The sequence below is a fragment of the Staurois parvus genome, unplaced genomic scaffold, assembly GCF_062004578.1.
Source record: "Staurois parvus isolate SC_StPar_1 unplaced genomic scaffold, SC_StPar_1.0 ptg000311l, whole genome shotgun sequence".
NCBI classification, from domain to species: domain Eukaryota; kingdom Metazoa; phylum Chordata; class Amphibia; order Anura; family Ranidae; genus Staurois; species Staurois parvus.
Genome location: NW_028318107.1, coordinates 1,324,977 through 1,348,454, shown reverse-complemented (window position 1 = coordinate 1,348,454; position 23,478 = coordinate 1,324,977). Strand labels below are relative to the sequence as shown.

The window sequence follows — 23,478 nt, the reverse complement described above, 5'->3', positions numbered from 1 at the left end:
TTTGGGCAAGGGCACAGGGGCCTATGATCCCCTATTGCCTGGGGGCCCCATGAGTTGTCAGTCCGCCCCTGATTATACCCATAAGCGCAGGAGCACTTTTTTCATTTCTTTAGTAAATCACCGCCAATGTCTGATGTCCTTGTTTCTCTCTTTGGTTTCCTGACAACTGTGACATAAAAATAGTGGAATATTCTTTTTATCTGTGTGTATTACGTAAGAAATAAACCCAGACAAATATGGCACCACAAATATAATGCAAAAGACACAGAAAACACTTCAGGTAAAGCTTTTAGTATTAATTCAAATGGGTGCGGGCACTGAAAATTTACTTGAGTCTTCCTTCAATGACAGGAATGAGGAAAGCAAGCCACTGGTGAAAGTTCAACTAAAACTTTTCTTTTTTAAGTTTTGAAAAGTTAGCTAAAGGAATCAGAAAAATCACATGTTGTATTTACATTTCCTGTACAGTACAATCATGCTCCATGAATTACCCATTCTAGGCTTAAGGGATATGGTAAGTGGCTGCTGAAACATTCTTATTAATATTTCCGGCAGTAACTCAGCACTACTGATGGTAGGTAGGAAAAGCTTCAGGTTTTGCTCAGAGCTGGGATGTAATAATATAGAAATAACATCCCCATGCTACACAGGATCACGGAATCCGTCACTCGCTGAGGTGCAGCCCTCTAAGGATCGGGGAATCTTGATGCATGCACAGTATCAAAATACCATTATGCCACCGCCAGGAGCGACCAGAGACACTCGATTCTTAGCGTCCTCATTTATACAGAGGACGCCATTTTGGCTGGCCCACAACTATTGTCATCTTTTCCCACATATACAGCTTGGCGGCAGAGTAAGTCCTCTTTTACAGTGATTGCCACTTATCATTTGTTGCACTTAACATGTGTGTCAGTGTCACATTCTGAGATGGGGGTCTGATCACTTTGGGCACCATTTTTTATATAAAAAAACACACCGACATGACTTTGATATGACTCTCCTTTTGGGCTCCACTGGCAGGCTCCGCCCCTGTTTTTTTTTTCACATGGAGGGAGTGAGGTAGGGTTTTCCTTATCATTTTATCCCCTCTATATGGACCATCAACATGTATAGCATTTTAGCTCTGAGGAAGGGAGTTTGACTTTCGAAATGCGTTAACTCATTCCACCGAAGGACATCCACTGTCTGGGACCATCTTCTTTGGCTCTTTATCTCTGTTTTTATGACCATAATGGTTTGTGAGTACCCATTTGTCTTTTTACAATAAATTTCTTTTAATCATGGTAATGGATGAGGAGAATGTGCTTTGTTTTATTCTTTTTTGATAGAAATAACATATTCTGAACATTGGTGTTCGCAGATTCAAGCCATGTCCGTCTCTTCAGCTCCTTTTGTTAATGGCATCATATTTTTCTAATATGCTCAGTTTTATTGAGCAGAGAGTTCACTAACTCTTCATATCCATTTATTTGGGATGATTGTTCCTTTACAGTCTGTCTATACTTATCCAGTTCATGTCTCTGGTTGCCTGTTGTGTATTCCAGATGTTTTACCCTGATTTCCAGTTCAGTTATCCTCCGCCACAAGAACTCCAGGGTGGAATGGTTTTCCATTGTCTCAGGCTCACTGGTATTAGAGGCATCCAGACCTCCATCTTGTTCATTCATGTCTTCACTGGTCCATTTCTTGGCTCCTCGTCGTTTTCTGAGAGGTACTGGTAACCCCTCTGCTTTCTCCTCACCTTGAAGTTTCTCCTTTTCCTGTATGATCTCCTCCAGCTTTTCTGCTGAATGTTCTACTCTGTCTCTTTGTTCTTCTTGCATTTTGTCAACTGGCCTATCTCTGTTCTCCTGCAGCTGATGTATGAGCTTGTCTTTCTCCTCTATCATCCTCTGCTTGTCCTCTATTTCCCTTTGTAGCTGATACACTTTCTCATCTTTTTCGTCAAAGCTCTTTCTCAGGTAGCTTATTACAATGTCTTTTTCTTTAAGCTCTTCCGCTTGTGTGTGAGTTTTACTTAACAGTTGTTGAATTTCACTTTGCGGATTCTGTACTGCTCTTTGGAAACTCTGCCACGAGTCACTAAATTCACTAAGCCGTGCAAAAAACACTGAACCTGTGTCATTCAGCACTCTTAGTTGATTGTCCATACAACTAGCTGTGTCTCTGGTGTCATCAGATATACTGATAGCTTCTAACAATATTTTCTTGGATTCCTGTTCCTCGAAAATGTTCTTCTTTGAATGTTCTTTTTCATGGTCATGAGCACATGGACTGTAATTAGGGCGCTTTCGTGAAGTATAGATATCCGAGGAAACTGAAGTTGTTTCATATTTTGATCCAGGTATTTTGTATCGAGTGGTACCTCTTAAATGGTAAAGGCCAAGGCCATCATCACCATTATCATCATTAGTCATCAGAATTGACTCATTAGAAGTGTTCTGTGATGGTTGTGGATGTTGTTCAACTTCTTCTTGTGCTGCTTTATACTGGAATGCAGACACAGGACTGGCCTTCATAGTACAGTTTTCATCAACAACGCCAACTAAAAATGAGGAAAAAAAAGACAAAAAGTTGTGAAAACAAGAGGAAAGGGGAAACATAATTCTTAACTCCTTCCTGCCACCTGTACATATATATGCGGCCTCACTGAAGTGGGTCTTCTTCTGTGATGCTACATATATGCAAAACAGTGTTTATATTGGGAGCATGCTGCATAGCATGCTCCCAGCACAGAGAACAGGCTCTCAGCAACAGCCCTAGGTACCCTCATACTAAGAGTTGGGAACTGAATCTCCTGGTTCTCGATCACCTGGTTGGGAACTGGATCTCCTGGTTCCCGATCACCTTATCACTGTGGTAGTCTCTGATTGGCAGTGATCAGTTGCTATGCAGCTGGTCCATGTGTTTTTTTTTATTCACCTCTGAATGAAGAATCCTGGAGGATTTGGACTGCCTGTGCAACCTCTGTAGGGTCCAGGTATGGCCTCATGTTACCAGTAGTGACACTGACCCCAGCCAAATGCAAAACCAGTGAAAAACTGTCAGACAAGATGAGTAGGGAAAAAATTACAGTGGTCTCCATCTGTAAAACTATTCCTGTTTTGGGGGTTGTCTCATTGTTGCCCATCTAGTGCACCTGTTGTTAATTTCATTAACACCAAAGCAGCTGAAACTGATGAACAACCCCCTCTGCTGCTTAACTGACCAGATTAATATCCCAGGAGGTTCATTGACTTGATGCCAGACTCTGATTGAAAAGTCTTCCTTTCATTTTTTTGAGCCGTGTATATCAAGCCTCAAAACTGTGCACCTCCACGAAGGCAAAAAATAATAAAAACAGAATATTATCCTGCTTGAATTAGATTTGTTGCAACTGTTGGAGGTGGATAATTCCATGACACAATCAGGAGTGATTAAACAATGTTTTGTTGATAAGGGTTGTTTGACACAACCTTTTGATGAGATTATTCAGGAGGTGGCCACTCTGGATTGGGGGGAGTTGTTGATACTTAGGGTGAGAGATGAAACAGGAGGTGGTTTTTAATGGTCTTTCATTACCACATATTCAAGTCAACACAAGCTAGTTACATAGTTACATAGTTAGTCTGGCTGAAAAAGACAAAAGTCCATCCAGTTCATAGATTGTTGAGGAAACATTGGGCAGTCTTAACATATGATCAAGTTGTAGGTCCAGTTTTGCCTAATAGCCCTCATTTACAAAAAAAGCATCAGCTTTAAGATACTTATTGGCTCCAAATGTTATTGAACAATCTTAAAAAAACCCCTCTCTGAAAATTTACAAGGATTTTTTCCTTGCTGTAGATGTCTAGTGTGTAGTTGCTGTGGATTAAACACAACTAGAACTCAAATATTTAAATCCCGGGTTACAAATAAGACCTACAGTGGGGATCGAAAGTTTGGGCACCCCAGCTAAAAATGTGTATTAATGTGCATAAAGAAACCAAGGAAAGATGGAAAAATCTCCAAAGGGCATCAAATTACAGATTAGACATTCTTATAATATGTCAACAAAAGTTAGATTTTATTTCCATCATTTACACTTTCAAAATAACAGAAAACAAAAAAATGGCGTCTGCAAAAGTTTGGCACCCTGCAGAGTTAATATCTTGTACTGCCCCCTTTGCCAAGTATCACAGTTTGTAAACGCTTTTTGTAGCCAGCCAAGAGTCTTTCAATTCTTGTTGAGGTATCTTTGCCCATTCTTCCTTACAAAAGTCTTCCAGTTCTTTGAGATTTCTGGGCTGTCTGTCACGCACGGCTCTTTTAAGGTCTATCCATAGATTTTCAATTATGTTGAGGTCAGGAGATTGTGAAGGCCATGGCAAAACCTTCAGTTTACGCCTCTTGATGTAATCCTCCATGGATTTCGAGGTGTGTTTAGGATCATTATCCATTTGTAGAAGCCATCCTCTCTTTAACTTCAGCTTTTTCACAGATGGCATCAAGTTACCATCCAAAATTTGCTGAAATTTTAATGAATCCATTTTTTCTTCTACTCGTGAGATGTTCCCTGTGCCACTGGCTGCAACACAACCCCAAAGCATGATTGATCCAACCCCATGCTTAACAGTTGGACAGAGGTTCTTTTCATTAAATTCTGTGCCCCTTCTCCAAACGTACCTTTGCTCATTCCGGCCAAAAAGTTCAATTTTAACCTCATCGGTCCACAGAACTTGTTTCTAAAATGCATTAGGCTTGTCTATATGTTCATTTGCAAAGTTCAAACGATGATTTTTGTGGTGAGGACGTAGAAGAGGTTTTCTTCTGATGACTCTTCCATGAAGACCATATTTGTACAAGTATCTCTTTATAGTGGAATAGTGACCACAACTCCAGTGTCTTCCAGATCTTTCTGGAGGGATCGTGCAGTCAAATGTGGGTTTTGAATTGTTTTTCTCACAATCCTGCGAACTGTTCTGTCTGATATTTTTCTTGGTCTTCCAGATCTTGCTTTAACTTCCACTGTTCCTGATGACTGCCATTTCTTAATTACATTCCGAACAGAGGATATTGACATCTGAAAACGCTTTGCTATCTTCTTATAGCCTTCTCCAGCTTTGTGAGCGTCAACTATTTTCAGTTTCAGTTTTCTAGACAACTGCTTAGAAGAACCCATGGTGCTGATTGTTGGGGCAAGGTCAGATGAGTCTGGGCATTTATAACCTTTGAGATTGACATCACCTGGTCTTCCCAGACGATGATTGAGAACAATCCATGACACTGGCAGGTCTCAGCTTTGCAAAGGGGGCAGTGCATGCTATAAATTCTGCAGGGGGCCCAAACTTTTGCAGACGCCATTTTTTTGTTTTCTGTTATTTTGAAAGTGTAAATGATGGAAATAAAATCTAACTTTTGTTGACATATTATAAGAACGTCTAATCTGTAATTTGATGCCTTTTGGAAATTTTTCCATCTTTCCTTGGCTTCTTTATGCACATTAATACAAATTTTTAGCTGGGGTGCCCAAACTTTCGATCCCCACTGTATAAGATCAAAGTTTTCTAACCTGTTCTACAAAAAATGTTATGTACCTCCTACAGTGCTCTTGTGGCCTGCAATTTGTGGGCAGGACCAAGAGAGCCCTGCAGGTGAGAGTTGGCAAGCACCTCACTAACATCAGAAAAGGTTTTGGGGATCACAGTTTGTCCAAACATTTCTCCTTTAAACACCACAAGGATCCCTCCTGTTTGAAGGTAATTAGAATTGACACTTTTTCATCACATTGGAGGGGCAGTAATAATTTTAGAGAGATCTCTAGACATGAAACTCACTGGATTTTTTCACTTAAAACCCATTGCTTATTAGGATTGAACATGAAGTGTGACATCAATTGGTTTATCAACAATAGTTCAATTTTAGTGGTTGAATTTTTTGTTTGGGTTTTTCTTGTAGTATTTTCAAACATCTCTGGTCTCATTTTTAATAATCAGATTAGATATATAATTTAATGGATGTATATAAATTTGTATGTATACTTTTATGTCCTTAGAGGGTGCTTGATGGATTGAATATCCATTAATATTATTATATTTTAGGGTATTAGATTTATATAGGACAATAGACAATCTTATTTTATTTTTAATTTTTTTTTACTTAGTTAGTACTTACCTAAATTTTACCTATCATATTATTTGGATTGGCAAATATTTAGCTTTTTGGATCATTCAGAACATGGCGGCCATAGTGGTTGGTCTCCTTGAATATGGCGATCGCTTCCCGCAGCCATTATCTATAATTGATCAGTTGGGTTGAGCGCCCTCTGGGGGACTGAAAAGAGAGCCTATATAACCCCTGATGGAGAACTGCACCACTATCTCTGTTGCCCCAGTGACAATGTCCTGTAGGACGAAACGCGATGGGTGGAGAAGTCATTACGCCCGCTGTGGCACTGGACACTGTAAATTTGATGTGCCTTATATTTCTCTCTGTTTGTAAGTACAAGACTATTTTAAAATGAAATAGTTTTAAATATTGCACCTTGAGCGATCCCTTTCCCTGTCACATGTCGGTTTGCTGACCGCTCCATTTTTGAGTTTGTATTGTGAGCCTGACGACTGTATTGTGAGTGAGGTTGTATTTTCAAGGGCTGACGTCCATTGGAATCCAGGTGTTGATCCTTCCATCTCTGATTGGGATTTCCCTAAAGCGGTATTAGACCTTGTATATGAGGTCTTGGCTTCTGGTAAGAGGTTTTTATTTCACCGGGTGATATGCACAGTGGTGTGGATTGAAGCACAAGACTGTTTTCAATTATTTAATGCAAGGATTGAACACTATTTGTTTATATAGTATGGTGGATGGACTATTTTCACAATTGAGTTATATGGACCTTTATACTGTATATATATATATATATATATATAGGGACTTCAAGTCAAACCGAGGCTTTCATTTTTCGAGTATAAAAAGGGATGCAATTGTGGCGATACTACTTGTGGGGGGAGCAGATATAGTGAATGCGGGGTCCGGGGAGAGCGGATATAGTGAATGTGGGGTCCGGGGAGAGCGGATATAGTGAATGTGGGGTCCGGGGAGAGCAGATATAGTGAATGCAGGGTCCAGGGAGAGCGGATATAGTGAATGCAGGGTCCGGGGAGAGCGGATATAGTGAATGCGGGGTCCAGGGAGAGTGGATATAGTGAATGCGGGGTCCGGGTAGAGCGGATATAGTGAATGTGGGGTCCGGGGAGAGCGGATATAGTGAATGTGGGGTCCGGGGAGAGTGGATATAGTGAATGCAGGGTCCGGGGAGAGCGGATATAGTGAATGTGGGGTCCGGAGAGACCGGATATAGTGAATGCGGGGTCCGGGGAGAGAGGATATAGTGAATGCGGGGTCCGGGGAGAGCGGATATAGTGAATGCAGGTTCCGGGGAGAGCAGATATAGTGAATGCGGGGTCCGGGGAGAGCGGATATAGTGAATGCAGGGTCCGGGGAGAGCGGATATAGTGAATGCGGGGTCCGGGGAGAGCGGATATAGTGAATGCGGGGTCCGGGGAGAGCGGATATAGTGAATGCGGGGTCCGGGGAGAGCGGATATAGTGAATGCGCGGTCCGGGGAGAGCGGATATAGTGAATGCGGGGTCCGGGGAGAGCGGATATAGTGAATGCGGGGTCCGGGGAGAGCGGATATAGTGAATGTGGGGTCCGGGGAGAGGGGATATAGTGAATGTGGGGTCTGGGGAGAGCGGATATAGTGAATGCGGGGTCCAGGGAGAGTGGATATAGTGAATGCGGGGTCCGTGGAGAGTGGATATAGTGAATGCGGGGTCCAGGGAGAGTGGATATAGTGAATGCGGGGTCCGGGGAGAGAGGATATAGTGAATTCGGGGTCCAGGGAGAGTGGATATAGTGAATGCGGGGTCCGTGGAGAGTGGATATAGTGAATGGGGGGTCCGGGTTTTAGTAGCACTTTAAAGTAGAGAAAGATGAAACCCCTGTCAGTTTTTTTCATCTTTGTCCAATCTGGGAAACTTCCTTTCACTTTCTGCCCTGAACTCACAACAGGAAATGACAGGAAATCTCTCCAAAGTGAAGGAAATCCTCTCTATGAGATATATATATATATTTATATTTTCCTAATCTACGTATTTATATCACTTTCCTGCTTTGATAAGTTCTTCAATAACAGGACAGGTTCTAGGGGGCAGAAGGGCCATGTGCCTCTGGTGCAGTGTGCTTACATGGAGGATGGGGTGCTAGTTGGCAGATGCAGTGTTGGTGAACGCTAGTACTGGGCACTTGTCTTCATCTCCAGCGGGGTGTCCCTGGGTCCCCAGCACAGTGTTTACTGACATTGCAGCAGCCTGGGAGGGTTATACATGGGGGAGGGGGAACAAGAGGATTTGTGCTAAATGGACAAGATGGGGTGGGTGGCTGGAATTTAGAGCATTTGCAAGGGGGGGATTTCTGCTTGTAGGAGGGGAATTGGGGGGGGTATATATGAGGATTTGTGGTAGAAGGAAGGATTTAGGGAGTAAAAGGATTTATGTTGGGGGGAATTTGTGCTGGGGGGGGTTTGAGGATTTGTGATAGAAAGGATGATTGGGGAGCAGTATTTGTGCTGTAGTGTTGATTTGGGATAGAAGACAATGTGTGCTAGAAGGGACTGTTACCCCATCCTCTCTTCCATTCTAGGGTGGTGGTGGTGGTGGGGGGGGGGGAGGAGTGGGGTGCAGTTTGCCATCTTCTCATTGGACACGAGATGACCTTGTCCCGGCACTGCTCACAGTATACATGCCACTATTACCCCATCCCCTCCTCCATTCTAGGGTGGTGGTGGTGGGGGAGGGAGGAGTGGGGTGCAGTTTGCCATCTTCTCATTGGACACGAGATGACCTTGTCCCGGCACTGCTCACAGTATACATGCCACTATTACCCCATCCCCTCCTCCATTCTAGGGTGGTGGTGGTGGGGGAGGGAGGAGTGGGGTGCAGTTTGCCATCTTCTCACTGGACACGAGATGACCTTGTCCCGGTACTGCTCATAGTATACACGCCACTATTACCCCATCCCCTCCTCCATTCTAGGATGGTGGGGGGGGGGGAGTGGGGTGCAGTTTGCCACCTTCTCATTGGACACGAGATGACCTTGTCCCGGCACTGCTCATAGTATACAGTAGTACAGCCATCACAGTCACATAGATGTAGATACTCACCATTCCTCTGTGTAAGGGTCATTATTTCTTGCAGAGTTTTGCAGTCTTTTTGTTGCTCTCCGAACAGGAACAGATCTTTGGCCAGAGATCCAATGCTGGGCTGGTTTTTCAGTATCCGTTGCTTCTCTGCATTGCTGGCGTCCATCACATCATCAGCCACCACAATGACATTCTCCTTTCCTGTAACAGGAGGACACAGTCACTCTGGACTCCAATCACAGGAGGAGAACTCTACCCCCATGCCATAATAATGGGAACAACATACTCTACAGCAGGGGTAGGCAAATTTTTCGGAGGTAGAGATCTACCTGAACAACATGAGAGAAGTCAAAGATCACCTGGCACAAATTTAAACCTCTAATTGGCGTACTACCGTGTCACAAACCACAACACATCAATGTCAAAGCAGCCCTATACTATTATGCCCAGTGTATTGCTTCATACTGACCTGAAGATCTTTCCTGCTGCTGGCCCCACTCTGGAGACCGCTAGCCAGGGTAAGAGGTGGAGTGCAGTTGGTACTCTGCATGGAACAGGAGCGACACTACATGGGACAGGAGTCAACACTACATGGGACAGGAGCCGACACTACATGGGACAGGAGCCGACACTACATGGGACAGGAGTCAACACTACATGGGACAGGAGCTGACACTACATGGGACAGGAGTCAACACTACATGGGACAGGAGCCGACACTACATGGGACAGGAACCGGGACTACATGGGACAGGAGCCGGTATTACATGGGACAGGAGCCGGCACTACATGGGACAGGAGCGACACTACATGGGACAGGAGTCAACACTACATGGGACAGGAGCCGACACTACATGGGACAGGAGTCAACACTACATGGGACAGGAGCCGACACTACATGGGACAGGAGCCGGCACTACATGGGACAGGAGCGACACTACATGGGACAGCAACCGGGACTACATGGGACAGGAGCCGGCACTACATGGGACAGGAGCCGACACTACATGGGACAGGAGCCGACACTATATGGGACAGGAGCCGGCACTACATGGGACAGGAGCCGACACTACATGAGACAGGAGCCGACACTACATGGGACAGGAGCTGACACTACATGGGACAGGAGCCGGCACTACATGGGACAGGAGCAGACACTACATGGGACAGGAGCCGGCACTACATGGGACAGGAGCCACTACAGAGGAGACATTGGCTTATGTGGCTCTCGCTCCCTACTACAGATCCAACTTTACAAGTCATCCCTCAACATTGCATTCTGTTTGACACTCTGGGATGGTGGCCCAGCAAGCCTGGATCGTGTTCTACCAGTCTACTGGTAGGGTGAGATCTGCTGGTTGCTGACCCCCGTTCTACAAGCTAAAACATTGGGATTTAGCTCACAAATTCTCTGGACGCACTCATAATCAACAAATAGTGCCATCCTTATATCACTGAAGACTAAACAGGTCATCCTAGACTGAACTCTGAAATGTATTTTTTTTTCTTTTTTTACAAGGAGCCAATCAGCTATACAACCATTCTCATGTGTCAACAAGAGAGATGCTGATAGGAGGAGAGGGCAGACTGATAAAGTTATGGTTAAAAGGATGTGTATGACAACCTGCACAGAAGACCAAGGACATGATGTGGTAAAAAAAAAGAATGATGTGGGGACAGCTCCCCTATTTAGGCTTTTCTCTTTTATTTCACCTGTTGCTCCTGCCAGTAACACACTTCCTGGCCTTAATTGCCTAGGCTTATATATATAGATAAGTATATTGTTATGGAAACAGACCCTGACTGTGCTAGGGTATTTCCGTTATACTTCCGCTTCCCTGTCTGAACACCTATCCACGGACCCCACCGCTGACCATACAGGACGAGACAGCACCAGGCTTCTTAAGACAGCAAGTGAACTGCTTTGTTTTAACACAAGATATATACACAGGGCGGGGAAATACACCAAGTAACAGCAAACACATCAGCAGGGGGAAGGGCTGCCGGAAACACCCCCCACCAAACCAAGACACACAATAGAACAATGGGATACAACACATGGCAGTAGACAATACAGGAACACATGCATACCATAATAGTTTGCTGGCCAGCAAGACACAATAGAAAAATGGGATACACCAGGTGGCAGTAGACAATACAGGAACACATGCATCCCATAATAGTTTGCTGGCAAGCAAGACACAATAGAACAATGGAACAACCACATGGCAGTAAACAATGAACACCCCCCACACCCCACCTATACATGTCCACACAATACTAGGACATTCCACCCTGTACCCCTAACAGGCACAGGGTGACTCACACATAATGGGAATATGGGGAGCAGAGACAGGGGTCTCCCCACCTCTCTAAGGGGAGCTGTGTTCCATGGGCCCCCCACCCAAAGTCACTCCCGTCACATATATAATTTGAGAAAGCGCTGCATTCTTCAATTTTGTGATTACGTTACGAGGGATTGTTACCCATACCCTTTTAGTGCTAGCGGATATCTGGCATAACTATTACTCTTTAAATATCCTATGTGTATGAGCTTGCTGTCAGGGACTGCGGGTCTCGCAGCGGCGCACAGGTCTGCACATACACAGATTGCCTAGGTGCACTAATGTGCAGGCACTAGGACCTGGGCGTCGGCGTCGGCAATTGCACCAATGACGGTGCAGGGCGCACTATTTAAACTGGCCAGACTGTGACTAGGTTGCCACAAGGTCTAGTTCCTGTACCCGTGTTCTGAAGTGTGTTCCTGTTGCCGATCCTGCTTGTCCTGATTTGTGTTGACCTTCTCCTGCTCTGACCCCCAGCTCGTCCCTGACTACTCTCCTGCCTGTTGCTATATTACTATTGGACCTTCTGTTGCTGAACCTTGGCTCGTGACCCGGCTGCTCTCTGTCTACTGTTTGGTACCTACCTGCCTCCACCGTTACCGACCTGGCTAGTCTGACTACGCTCATTCCTGACTGTCATCCATCCATCCCGTTTGGGACCTGGACTTGTCAGCCTCTTCACAGCAGGCTCACCCCTCCCCGGCACTTAGCCTCGGCGGGACCCCTCTACCACAGTTGGGTGCACTCAGGGGTCGCGACCTGGTTTCAGTCTCGCACCAAGTCCATCCCCACCATCAGGGGCTCGGGTGAAAAGGCAGACTGGGACTTAGACTCCGCGTCCTGGGGAATCCCGTTCTGTGGATCACTAGAGATTCCGTCAGGCGGCGCCTGACACTCGCTTTTACTTTCTTGAAATCCTTCATGTCTATTTAGATCTCCTAAGACAAAATTCAATCTACCATTTCCTTTATGATAATTTCAGTAAAATTTATGACATTACAGCAGATCACATTGTTCAGTCTCACCAAGATACTCAGATATCTCTCTCAGCTCCTGGTCGTACAGGGAGTCGGTGACGTCGGTGATGTTCAGTCTTCCTTGTTTCTTGGTGTGGTAGAGGATAGCAAAGTTGCACTGTAGCATCTCTGAGTAAAACAATTGGAAGTTGTTGGAGATGTAGACACTACGCACATCTACTGACCTCCCCGTATTGGTTGTCTGCAGGGATCTCACCAACCATTGATAATTATCATCCTTGGACCTTGAGAAAATGCAGATTCTGTACTTTGCCAGAGAGGAACTTGGGTCTTTATATGTAGGTCTCGTTGTAACGAAGGATGTCAAAGACCCATTACCCCAAATGTTATCATCTGGCTAAGAAAAAAAATTACAAATTACCCAAAGGTAGCAGAATACCTGAAATACATATAGGCATTCATCTAGAGTGCCAAATATGCCCACCCTTCCTGCCAACCCTCCTCCATTCATAGAAGCTTTCATCAATGAAACAATATGTTTGAATAGAGGAGGGGCAGATGAATGAAAGGTCCACTCCCTCCATTCATACAGCACTTTTCTTTGATGGAAGCCATAGTGCAGCTTTTTTGAATGGAAATTGGGGGGGCAGAAGGGACGGGCATAGTCGGTACCCTTAATGAGTACTATGACAGGCCCAGTAGCTGTAATAACTCCCCCCTTTGGTACTGGAATATTAATGTTGCATGGGAATGGGGGGTGGGGGGGGGGATAGGAGAGGACTGAATATTTCAACAAAGACAATGAGCATGAGCACCATCAACATTTATCATTGACTTTAGAAGCACTGTCCCTTGTGCTCTTTTTTTTCATTAACTAATCCTAGGTTTTAAGATGTTCGGCCTTCTCTTACACATCTTTTGGACATTGTACAAACCATGTATTAAAGTGATGCTAAAGTTTAACTTAAAAAAAAAAAATTCAAAGAAGTCCAAACTTAAGCCTGGTACACACTGTAAGGTTTTTTTTCGTTGAGCCCACTGAGCAGTTCACAAGGAGTTCTCTGTACTAGCTATTCGATGTTAGTACAGCGATCTCTCTCACTGTCCCCACCAGGACACATCAGCCAACTCTCAGAGCCATTGGCTGAGAGTGCTGATCGGTGTCAAGGTCCTACCTTTCCTCATGGCTTGTGCTGCTCCATGTGCTGGCATCCATCTTAGGTGTCTGCAAAGCATTGTGGGATCCTTTATGCTTTCAGCCCTCTGCGGCTCCTCCCCCAGGAGGTGCGGCTTATCACATTTAAGTCTGGTGTTTGCAGCTGTCCATTGCATTCGTGTCCTGTCTGTGGCACAGCAGCAACCTCCTGTTTAGCTACTCATTGCTTTCCTGGATACCGACTCGGCTTTGGCTAAGACTCCTCCTGACTTCTGACCCCGGCTCTGGCGACGATTCTTCCTGGCTCCTGATCCCGGCTCTGGCGACGATCCTTCCTGGCTCATGATCCCGGCTCTGGCGACGATTCTTCCTGGCTCCTGATTCCGGCACTGGCGACGATTCTTCCTAGCTCCTGATCCCGGCTCTGGCGACGATTCTTTCTGGCTCCTGATCCCAGCTCTGGCGACGATTCTTCCTGGCTCAAGATCCCGGCTCAGGTGACGATTCTTCCTGGCTCCTGATCCCGGCTCTGGCGACCATTCTTCCTGGCTCCTGATCCCGGCTCTGGTGACCATTCTTCCTGGCTCCTGATCCCGGCTCTGGCGACCATTCTTCCTGGCTCCTGATCCCGGCTCTGGTGACCATTCTTCGTGGCTCTTGACCCCGGCTTTGGCTACGATTTCCACTGTTGGACTTGCATAGACTTTTGTCTTTTTTTTATAATAATAGACCTACCTTTAATTGCACCTCCTTGTGTGTCTGGCTCCTCGCTCCCTGACAATCGGATGCTGATCAACTGCTCAGCTGCTGGTTTCCCAGCATGCTCATTTAACAGAAGCCAGTTGTGAGATTGCCTTCTGTCAAACAAGGACCTGTACACACGGGCCAAATGTCAGCCGATATCTACTGTACCTTCTGATTTCAGGCGATATTTGGCCCCTTTGTACAGGGTTTTGCACATTGTGTATAATCTTCTTGTTTGGTCGCTGGCATTATTCCTTAGGTGGCTGGTCCTTTGGTTGTTGCCCCATGGCTCCTGTATTTGGGTGTCTCCTGCCCTTAAAGCAGTCAACCATATGTGTTCTATCCTCACCGTCATTGCCACACAGATCCCAACAAGCCAGGCTCCTGCCCCTCCCCAGCTCCCGACAGGCAACTGCAGGAGCCAATCATTCATCTACCTTCACCCCTTTCCTCAGCAACCAAGACGTTCCCTCAGTGGTGCTGCTTTTGGAGGACCCGGTGATTGTGGGATAGACACCAGGTAAGCGTTTGAGCATAGGGGTAGCACAAATACTGGGGCATTTTTTTACATTCAAAGACAAATTTTGGTTACTTTTTCTTAAATCAGAACAAGAAATGGCACTTGCATTTAATGGAACTTGTCCTTTGTACCGCTGGTTACTGACTTAGTTGAAATCTTCAGCCCTTTGCCCCCATTCATGGAAGCTATAGTATGGATTCTATGAATTTAGGAGGGGGGCATGAAGAACAAATATAGCTTAAACTCTTGACAAGTGCCTATGGCATTTCTAGTGGCTGTATTAACCACAACTGCACTGAAAGGTCATCCCTGTGTGGGTTAAAAGTCAAATGGAAGTTCTGGCCTTATAGTGGACTCCCTCTTAATCCAACTCTGGGATTCTGGTAGGACATATACCAGATATATATATGGGCAGCACAGTGGCTAAATGGTTAGCACTTCTGCCTGGCAGTACTCGAGTCATTGGTTTAAATCCCAGCACGGCACCACCTGCCTGGAGTTTGCATGTTCTCCCTGTGCCTGCGTGGGTTTCCTCCGGGTTTCCTCCCACAGTCCAGAGGCATGCTGGTAGGTTAATTGGATCCTGTCTAAATTGGCCCTAGTAAGTGTATGTATGAATGTGAGTTAGGGACCTTAGATTGTACGCTCCTTGAGGGTTAGGGACTGATGTGAATGTACAACATATATGTAAAGTGTTATGTAAAATTAACGGCGCTATATAAGTACCTGAAATAAAGAAATATATGGTATGTGACTTGTAGGCAAGGTGGATGGGGGTCTCTGTCTACTCATTGGGGTTGACTTACTAAAGGAATAAAGCATGGTCACTTTACAAAGTGAATTTTCACTTATTTTAGTAAATGAGGTGAAGCCAGTGAAAATTTCCTTTGCAAAAAAATACCCGATCTCGAGTTTCTTTGAACATGATTAGGTGATTGAAGCCAGCATAGTTTCACCCAGGGGCGGACTGACCATTTGGAAACTCGGGCACTGCCCGAGGGCCCGGGGTCAGTAGGGGGCCCCATAAGACGCCCCTGATACCTTTTTCATAGGCTTTTTTGAGTTTGGGCAAGGGCACAGGGGCCCCATGATCCCCTATTGCCCGGGGGCCCCATGAGTTGTCAGTCCACCCCTGGTTTCACCTCATCAGCCAAGCTAGGTGAAAATTCACTTTGCAAAATGAGCATGCTTCAGAAAGAAAATAAAAATAAGGTGCAATGCAATGATAGATCTCGAATCGGATCAGCAGAACAGATAGTAGGAGTCTGTGTTGTATTCAGGGGCGGACTGACCATTTGGAAACTCAGGCACTGCCCGAGGGCCCGGGGTCAGTAGGGGGCCCCATGAGATGCCCCTGGTACCTTTTTCATAGGCTTTTTTGAGTTTGGGCAAGGACACAGGGGCCCCATGATCCCCTATTGCCCGGGGGCCCCATGCGTTGTCAGTCCGCCCCTGGTTGTATTACTTTTAAATCAGTATCTTATTCTGCAATAAAAGATTTGTCAGTTGATCTGGGCAATGCAGATAAAAATTCATGATCTCCAATGTTGGGAGCCCATATATACGTACTATACATGTACTGTATACATACCCTGGTCCTGGAGTTTGTCTCATCCAGTATATTTTCATCAGGACAAGACGTAGTCTGCTCTGTAAGTCAGAATTTGGAGGCATTTTACAATTCACACATTAACTTTTAAAGGTCAATTGTGTTCACTTTTCTTTAATTTCACTCTTGCTTGTTCACCTATATTCCATGTGTGGGACAGACTCAATCAATGCCACTAGATCCTAAATTTATTCCTGTATTATGTATTATGGTGAGGCTCAAATAGGCAAAAAATATCAAGCACCAGACGATCACATGTCCATATAGCATTATTGTTGACTGTGAAATGCCAATAGGTAGACAAGTGATAGCCAAGGCGATTTGGGAGCCAAAGTATGTCCTGTAGCTCCCTCCTAGTGTAGGATGCTGGTTTTTGGGTCCTTCTGTAATCAGGGAGCAGTGATTGTTCATCCTGGTCTACTCAGGGTTTCACAAGTTGGGAGTTTGATTGCCTCCCCCTGCCTTAGTAAGTGGTAGGGCTGCACCCAGACAGGCTGCATATATTACATGTTGTATGTTGTGGGAGATCTGTCATGTAACAGAGCTTTTTACCTGACCTGGTGACAGTCTTTTGAATGTAACGTCCACATTTGTTTATTCCTCAGCTAAAACTGTTTATGTGGAATGCCACATATTTATTGTATTGTGAACCCCCCCTCTTTGTTTTACTTTGGGATACTTTTGTTCTTGGAAGCATTGTTACATTTCTTGCCCCATGGGGACAGGGTATTTTTAAGGGGGAGATGGATGTAGCAACCTCCTAGAGTAGGATGCTAAGTAAATTTAGTTTTTGGCTCCATCGGTAATCAAGGGAGCAGGGATTGTTTGATTGCTTCCCTCTGGCTCTGGAAGAAGCTACAAGAGCTTAAGGTTGGAGATTCTAATAGCTAGCCTGAATGTTTATCATGCTTCATCCAATCATTGGAGAAAGAGTGTCCAGTAAGGGGCTGGAGAGATGATAAATAGTCTGGAGCACTGGAGATCTAGGTTCCTTCTCCTCAGGAGGGTTCCAGGGCTGCTGGGTTGCTGCTTTCAGACAGCGAGTAAACTGTGTAACTGTACTGGTGGCCTCAGCATTGTCACGGCTGAAGGTCTGAATGCAGCTGTTCAGAAACTGACTGCAGGACTTCACCACAAGAGATCTGGTCTGGAGGAAAACTGTCTCCTGTAACTGTGCAATATCCTGGAAACTGTAGATGCCAAAGACTTGCTCCATAGTCTTCATTTGTGAAACATTAAACTGTCTATCACTTATTCAAGAAGAAAATCATCCTCCCATGGCTGAATAGTAAACATTTTGGAGTGTCCCATGTCCTAATCTCTTGTTATCAGTTTTGCAAGCAATAAATTACAAAAAGACAACCCCTAGATTGTTTACTAGAGCTGCAGTGAGTGGACTATTGCTTGGGTGGACAGGTAGCTTTTGGGAAAGAACCAGCTAAAACCAACAGACCCTACAAGGGTAGAACTACATTTTATCAGGGCTTGAGTTTTTATGACATATTTTCTATGGATTATAGTACACTCTGGTTACTGACAGTTTTATTACAGAGCCCAAATGCTATTGTAAATGCTTGTCTTCTGATGGAGATCTCCCACCAGGAGAGTATACTTATGTCTATATAGGAATTCTGGCATAAAACCCAGGTCCCGAGGAAATTTAGCACTACCCTTGTAAGGGGTGCTTGTTTTAGTTGGTTCTTCCCCAAAAGTGCAGAAGCCTTGATGAAGAGGGATACTTTGGCCCCAATATGTGTCAGATAATGCTTGTTTATCTATTGGCAATTAAAGTGGTTCTAAAGCATTCTCTGCATTAAGGTAATAAACCTTCTGCGTCCAGGATCCCACTTTTACTTGTTTGACATGCATCGCCCTTCCATGTCCTTCTTGCTGAAAAGGCCAGTTATAGGTTGGAGTGGTTGCCATTTGTTTTGTACTGTTGTTTAGTATGGTGAGGGGACTCACTGGATACCTTTGCTGCCATTGTGCGATCACTGGGTGTCCAGTGCGCACCTGTACATTTAAGGAGGGATGGGCTACCTCCAGGCATACCTGCCCTCAATCTATCCACTATTATATATGTGTTTCAATTTTGGAGGCTCTCAAAATTTATGGAGTTAGGACTGCAGTACACTGGGGTGCCATGAAGTGGCCCTGCAGCTTACACATATATTTGCTAATGTGTGCAAACCTAACCCATGGTTTTAATGCGAACTGTTAGACAGGACAATTTGGTTTGTTGCAGGCTGGCTGGTAAATTAGCTGGGAATGTTTCTTTGTTCTTGTTTGACATGCATCGCCCTTCCATGTGTTCCTTGCTGCAAAGGTCAGTTATAGATTGGGATGGTTGCCATTTGTTTGTCCCCGTTATACTTACTCGATCCAGGACTACGATTGAGAACAGCAGTTTACAGGGCAGATGCAAAGCAACGGGAGTCATTGGCTTCTGCTACTGTCAATCAAACTTTATGATGAGGGAAGAGGGGGTGGGGTCTATAGACTCAGGCAGCAGGGCTCGGATTCCAGCATACATGAGTACCCCCATAGGAAGCAGCTCCTTATAGGGACACTTGCCGGAGAGGAGCAGGCGGGGGATCCCAGAAGTAGTGGATCAGGGCTGCTCTGTGCAAGACCTTTACACAAAACAGGTGAGCATAACATGTCTATTATTATTTTTTTTTAAATTAAGATTTAGAATCACTTTATTAGCCATGAATAAAGTGATACGGACACCTGTGATCATCTGGCATTCAATTTTTTTTATTTTTTTTTAACAGGATGGGAAAGAAATAGGGTTGTCTATTTGTAACCTCCAATTTCATACTGAAGATGAGGGTCAAATTATTCAAATTCACTAAAAGGAGCTGGATTCTGTAATAATGAGAAATAAGATAAAAAGGGTAGGAAAAGTGTAAATAGAGAGGGGAAAGAGGCTGGTGAAGGGGTTATGATCAGAGGAAAGTAGACACAGGTAGTTTAATTTGGCATATACATTGTAGAAAATAAAGCGTCAACAGGGTACTATAAAAGTCAGTTGGATAATGGTAGTTGGAAAGGTAGTTTATTACAACCTCACAGAAGATAACTGCAACTCAGAGCAGACAGGCCAAGAAAGAGTTGTAATAATTTAAAATGTTGGACCTCATTATCTCTGCGCAGTAAATAGGATTTAGTTTAGTTTTTTTCTTCTTACCAGCCCCAAGAACTGTAAGGAATTCTTTTCTTTTTCTAGAAGCAGCTCCATACTTTTTAATTTCTGGAATAAGAATGAGATGGGAAGATAGTTGTTTAAGGCTGGGCTGAATCTCCAGGATTCTCTTTACCTCCTCCTCACTGGTATCTTCCATATCATCCAACACCACCAGGACCTTCTCTCTACCTACAGGAAGGGAAAGAAGTAAAAAATCAAACACTGATCAAATACTAAGCCAGGAACCATAAACCAGGTGGAGACAGAAAGTGCAGTTAAAATAACACCTTTAGTGAAAAAGCAAAAATAACACAGCTCAGCAACGTAGTCAAAACAGAAGCCAGGGTTGGGATGCCAGAATGGGTAATCAGATGATCCAGGGTCAGGAAAACAGGAAAGTCAGCATAGTCAGAAGCCAAAAATCAGGAACAGGAATCGGAAGAGAAGTCAGCCAGACCGAGTTGTACACAGGAACACACTGGAGATCAGAGACCAGGGCAAGGAGGAAATGAGCTAAGCTGCTAAACTAGGCAAAAGGAGCTGGCTGTGGGCTGGAGTAATGAGGCCGGTAATGGTATCCAGGTGGGGCACTGTGGAGACGAGTAGCTGGTAATTAACCAACAGCTGAGCAGTTTCTGAGTACTGAAAGAAAAGAGCTTCTCATTAAGTAGCAGGAGCCCAGTCCTGACAAAATGATGGGTTTGATTTGTGGGCCTAAAATCCGCAAATTTTGAACCCTATTGAACTCAATTGGAGTGAACTCAATAGGTAAGGAACTGTCAAGCAAAAGACACAGGTAGTTGGGCACAACAACATATCAAAAGAAAGAAAAAAAATTTCCCTAGAATGCTTTTGTTTGTAAACAAAGTGGCTGGAGAGATCCTGGATGATGTCAGTAACCACAAAAAATAAATAAATTGTGGTTTGATGAATTATAAGGAAGCCACCACCCTAAAAACATTTATACCAGACCCTTATCTGAGGATGATGTTTGCCAGGTCAGTAAAAGGAGAGTGTCCCCCTCCTGAACTACAGTATACTAGGCTAGATGCCCTCAACATTAAGAGGTTACCATGGCATATTAATGGGTACAAGGCGTCATTCCCACAGACTTGACCCTATGGTTGTGAGGATCTACAGGGGAACCTGTTCTTAAAACAAAGAGAATCCAGAGATCCAGTCCCCCCATGTGAATAAGAAAAGAGTACGTAATCTTTTTTCAGGTGGCATATGTGACATTTTATACAGAAAAAAATACATTGGCTAGTAATTTACATTTACTTGCCAGTCTTTTTTTGTTTTTCAACCCCCCCCCCCCCGCCAATTTTTTAAACCAAGCTGCAAGCTAGCAGGGAAATATCACTCACCAACAATTTAAATGGAAGTCATTTTTTTTTATTTGTAAATGGCAGTGCTGCTGCAGTAGGTTGTATACAACCTATAGGTGTGCCACTTCGCCGGTAGACTTCCCTGGGCATGTTTTTTTAAATGACCTGTGCATGTTTAATTTTTCTCTTTAGGCCATAATAAAGTGTTCCCTTGAAAGCAGTCATTTTTTTAAATTTCATTTGTATTGGTATGTGTTTCATCTTGGCAGTGCCCAGCCCTACCATGCCATTTGTTTGACAATCCCTTGCCTATTAGACTTAAAAATGTTCAGAACTGATTTTAAAGATTCAGTTCCTATTACTTTAATGGGATTCAGAAAGGCCTGTGAACTGAATTCAGGTACGTTTGTCACTTTTCTAGTGGACCCCCCTAGATATTAAGTAGTTTCCAATGAAGGTTGATGTTTCCAAGCTGTTTCCACTGAAGGCTACATCATACAAAGACCTTTTAAATAATTGTGTTCTTTCAGCCTTGTAGAAACATTTTCTGGAAGACCCTTTCCTGATCCAGCATGACTGCCCCGTGTACAAAGCCAGCTCCATAAAGACATGGTTTGACTAGATTTTTGTGGAGGAACTTGTGTCCTGCACAACCTGACTTCAACCCTTCCAAATGCATTTGGGATGAATTGGAACACTGATTGTGAGCCAGATCTCTTATCTAACATCAATGACCTCACAAATGCTCTTGGCTGAACGGGAGAACTTTCCAAACATCTCACAAGAGTGGAGGTTGATATGGCTCCAAAGGGGAGCCAACCCCATAATAACGCCCATAATTAGGAAGTGGGATGTCCACCAAGCACATATAGGTGTGATGATCGGGTGTTCACAAACAATTAACCTATAATGCCTTTATTATATTTATCATTACTCTTTTTTTTTTAAACACCAGCATAAACAAAATGTTGTGATCTAGTAAAATTGCACAAAAAACATAAAAAAGGATGACACAGTCCAATAAACAATGAAACAATAGTAAAGGGGCCCTGACCACAGAATCTTAAGGAAGGGGAGATGTAAGGTATAAGACACAGGTATTCCCTTGTTAAGAAAGGACTAGTCATATCCAATTTTATATCACCATACTAAAAAAAAATAATATTTTTGAATGCATTCGCCAGGCACCCAATAATATTTAGTGAATGGACAGACATAATGTAATGTGCAGTTGGAAAGAAGATGTTAGTAAGAGGAGATCCCTACATAATGTCTTAGGTTAAAAAAGGCCCATCGCCTTCAATCTCTGTATGGTCATTATTCTATGTTAAAAAAAGTACAATTATTTATTTACTAGGCATTGGTGAAAACACAAGACAAACGTTTCCCACCTAGCTTTTGACACAGATAGCTCAGTTCTTCATTGTAGATTGATCCATCAACATCGGTGATATTGACCCGTCCCTGGAGTTTGGTGTGGTAGAGAATGGCAGCTGAATATTTATTTACATTTTTCTCCCATTCATATCCGTTAGTGTTGGTGATGAGAAAATATTCCACATCTAGGATGAGATCTTGGAACTTCTCTGTTAGAAAGTCCTTCAACCACTTGAGATTGTACTCTGAGCATCTGCTGGTTATCCCCACCATAATCCCTTTCCTGCAAGAAAGATAAGACATGAGGCGGGTCAGTTGATGGGAATTCCAGGACTTTCTACAACTACAGTGTTCACTATACTTTGTTATTTCATTATATCGTTCTCCTTTTTATTTCTTCACTTTTTCACCTGACCTAAGAGATGAAACAACCCTATGCAGGTCACCAAGCACAAGGCGTAACAGGTTTTCTCCTTGAGACAGTTTTATCTGAAAACTGGGTGCACTGGACCTAAAGATACCGTACTTCATGGTACTTATGTATTTACTATCTGATATATAATAAACTTTCATTATGCCCATCTAACAATCTCTTAATTTTAACTCCAGGCAGACATAACAGACACACATTAAGAGCCTAAGTTTACTTTTAAAAAAAAATCAGCACAAAGGACTAAACTTACCTTAAAAGTGATGTGTCCCTTGTGCTGCTGTGTCCTGGTGTAGCAGAGATCTTTCTCCTCTTATGGTTGCTAAGGGAGCTGTGACAAGCATTCATTAAGAATGCCCGACTCTTCCCACTCCACCCAGCTCCACCATTTATAGAAGCTGCTACATTGTAAATGAACTAAGATTGGAGGGGGAGACCTATCAACCATCTGCCCATCCTCCATTCATTGATCAAGCAGTTACACAATGCAACAGTTCGCCATGAAGGCCATAATTATGGACAAAAAAGACCATATGACTGATATGGGCCCAGATACACAAGTGTCCCAGAACTGTCTGGCTGTACAGTGGGGTGGTAGTATAGTATCATGTAAGTAAATGTGAGTAGAATTATTGTGTA

At 44.0% G+C, this 23,478-nt stretch overlaps 2 protein-coding genes across 2 annotated transcripts; both read right to left on the bottom strand.

Annotated features, from left to right (window-relative positions):
• Positions 1-235: 235 nt before the first annotated feature.
• LOC149457622 (uncharacterized) lies at positions 236-12,870 on the bottom strand. The gene is made up of 3 exons (XM_089683451.1): positions 12,534-12,870; positions 9,185-9,364; positions 236-2,548 (listed from the first exon to the last, which is right to left on the bottom strand). Exons 1-3 carry the CDS (start codon positions 12,649-12,651, stop codon positions 1,407-1,409), a joined length of 1,440 nt encoding a protein of 479 aa, XP_089539577.1. The 5' UTR covers positions 12,652-12,870; the 3' UTR covers positions 236-1,406.
• Positions 12,871-16,372: 3,502 nt separating this feature from the next.
• On the bottom strand, positions 16,373-23,187 carry LOC149457621 (uncharacterized). Its single transcript, XM_089683450.1, has 5 exons — positions 23,093-23,187; positions 22,424-22,692; positions 19,708-19,893; positions 16,497-16,555; positions 16,373-16,390 (listed from the first exon to the last, which is right to left on the bottom strand). The coding sequence occupies exons 1-5, from the start codon at positions 23,185-23,187 to the stop codon at positions 16,373-16,375; spliced, it is 627 nt and encodes a 208-aa protein (XP_089539576.1).
• Between the last annotated feature and the right edge of the window lie 291 nt (positions 23,188-23,478).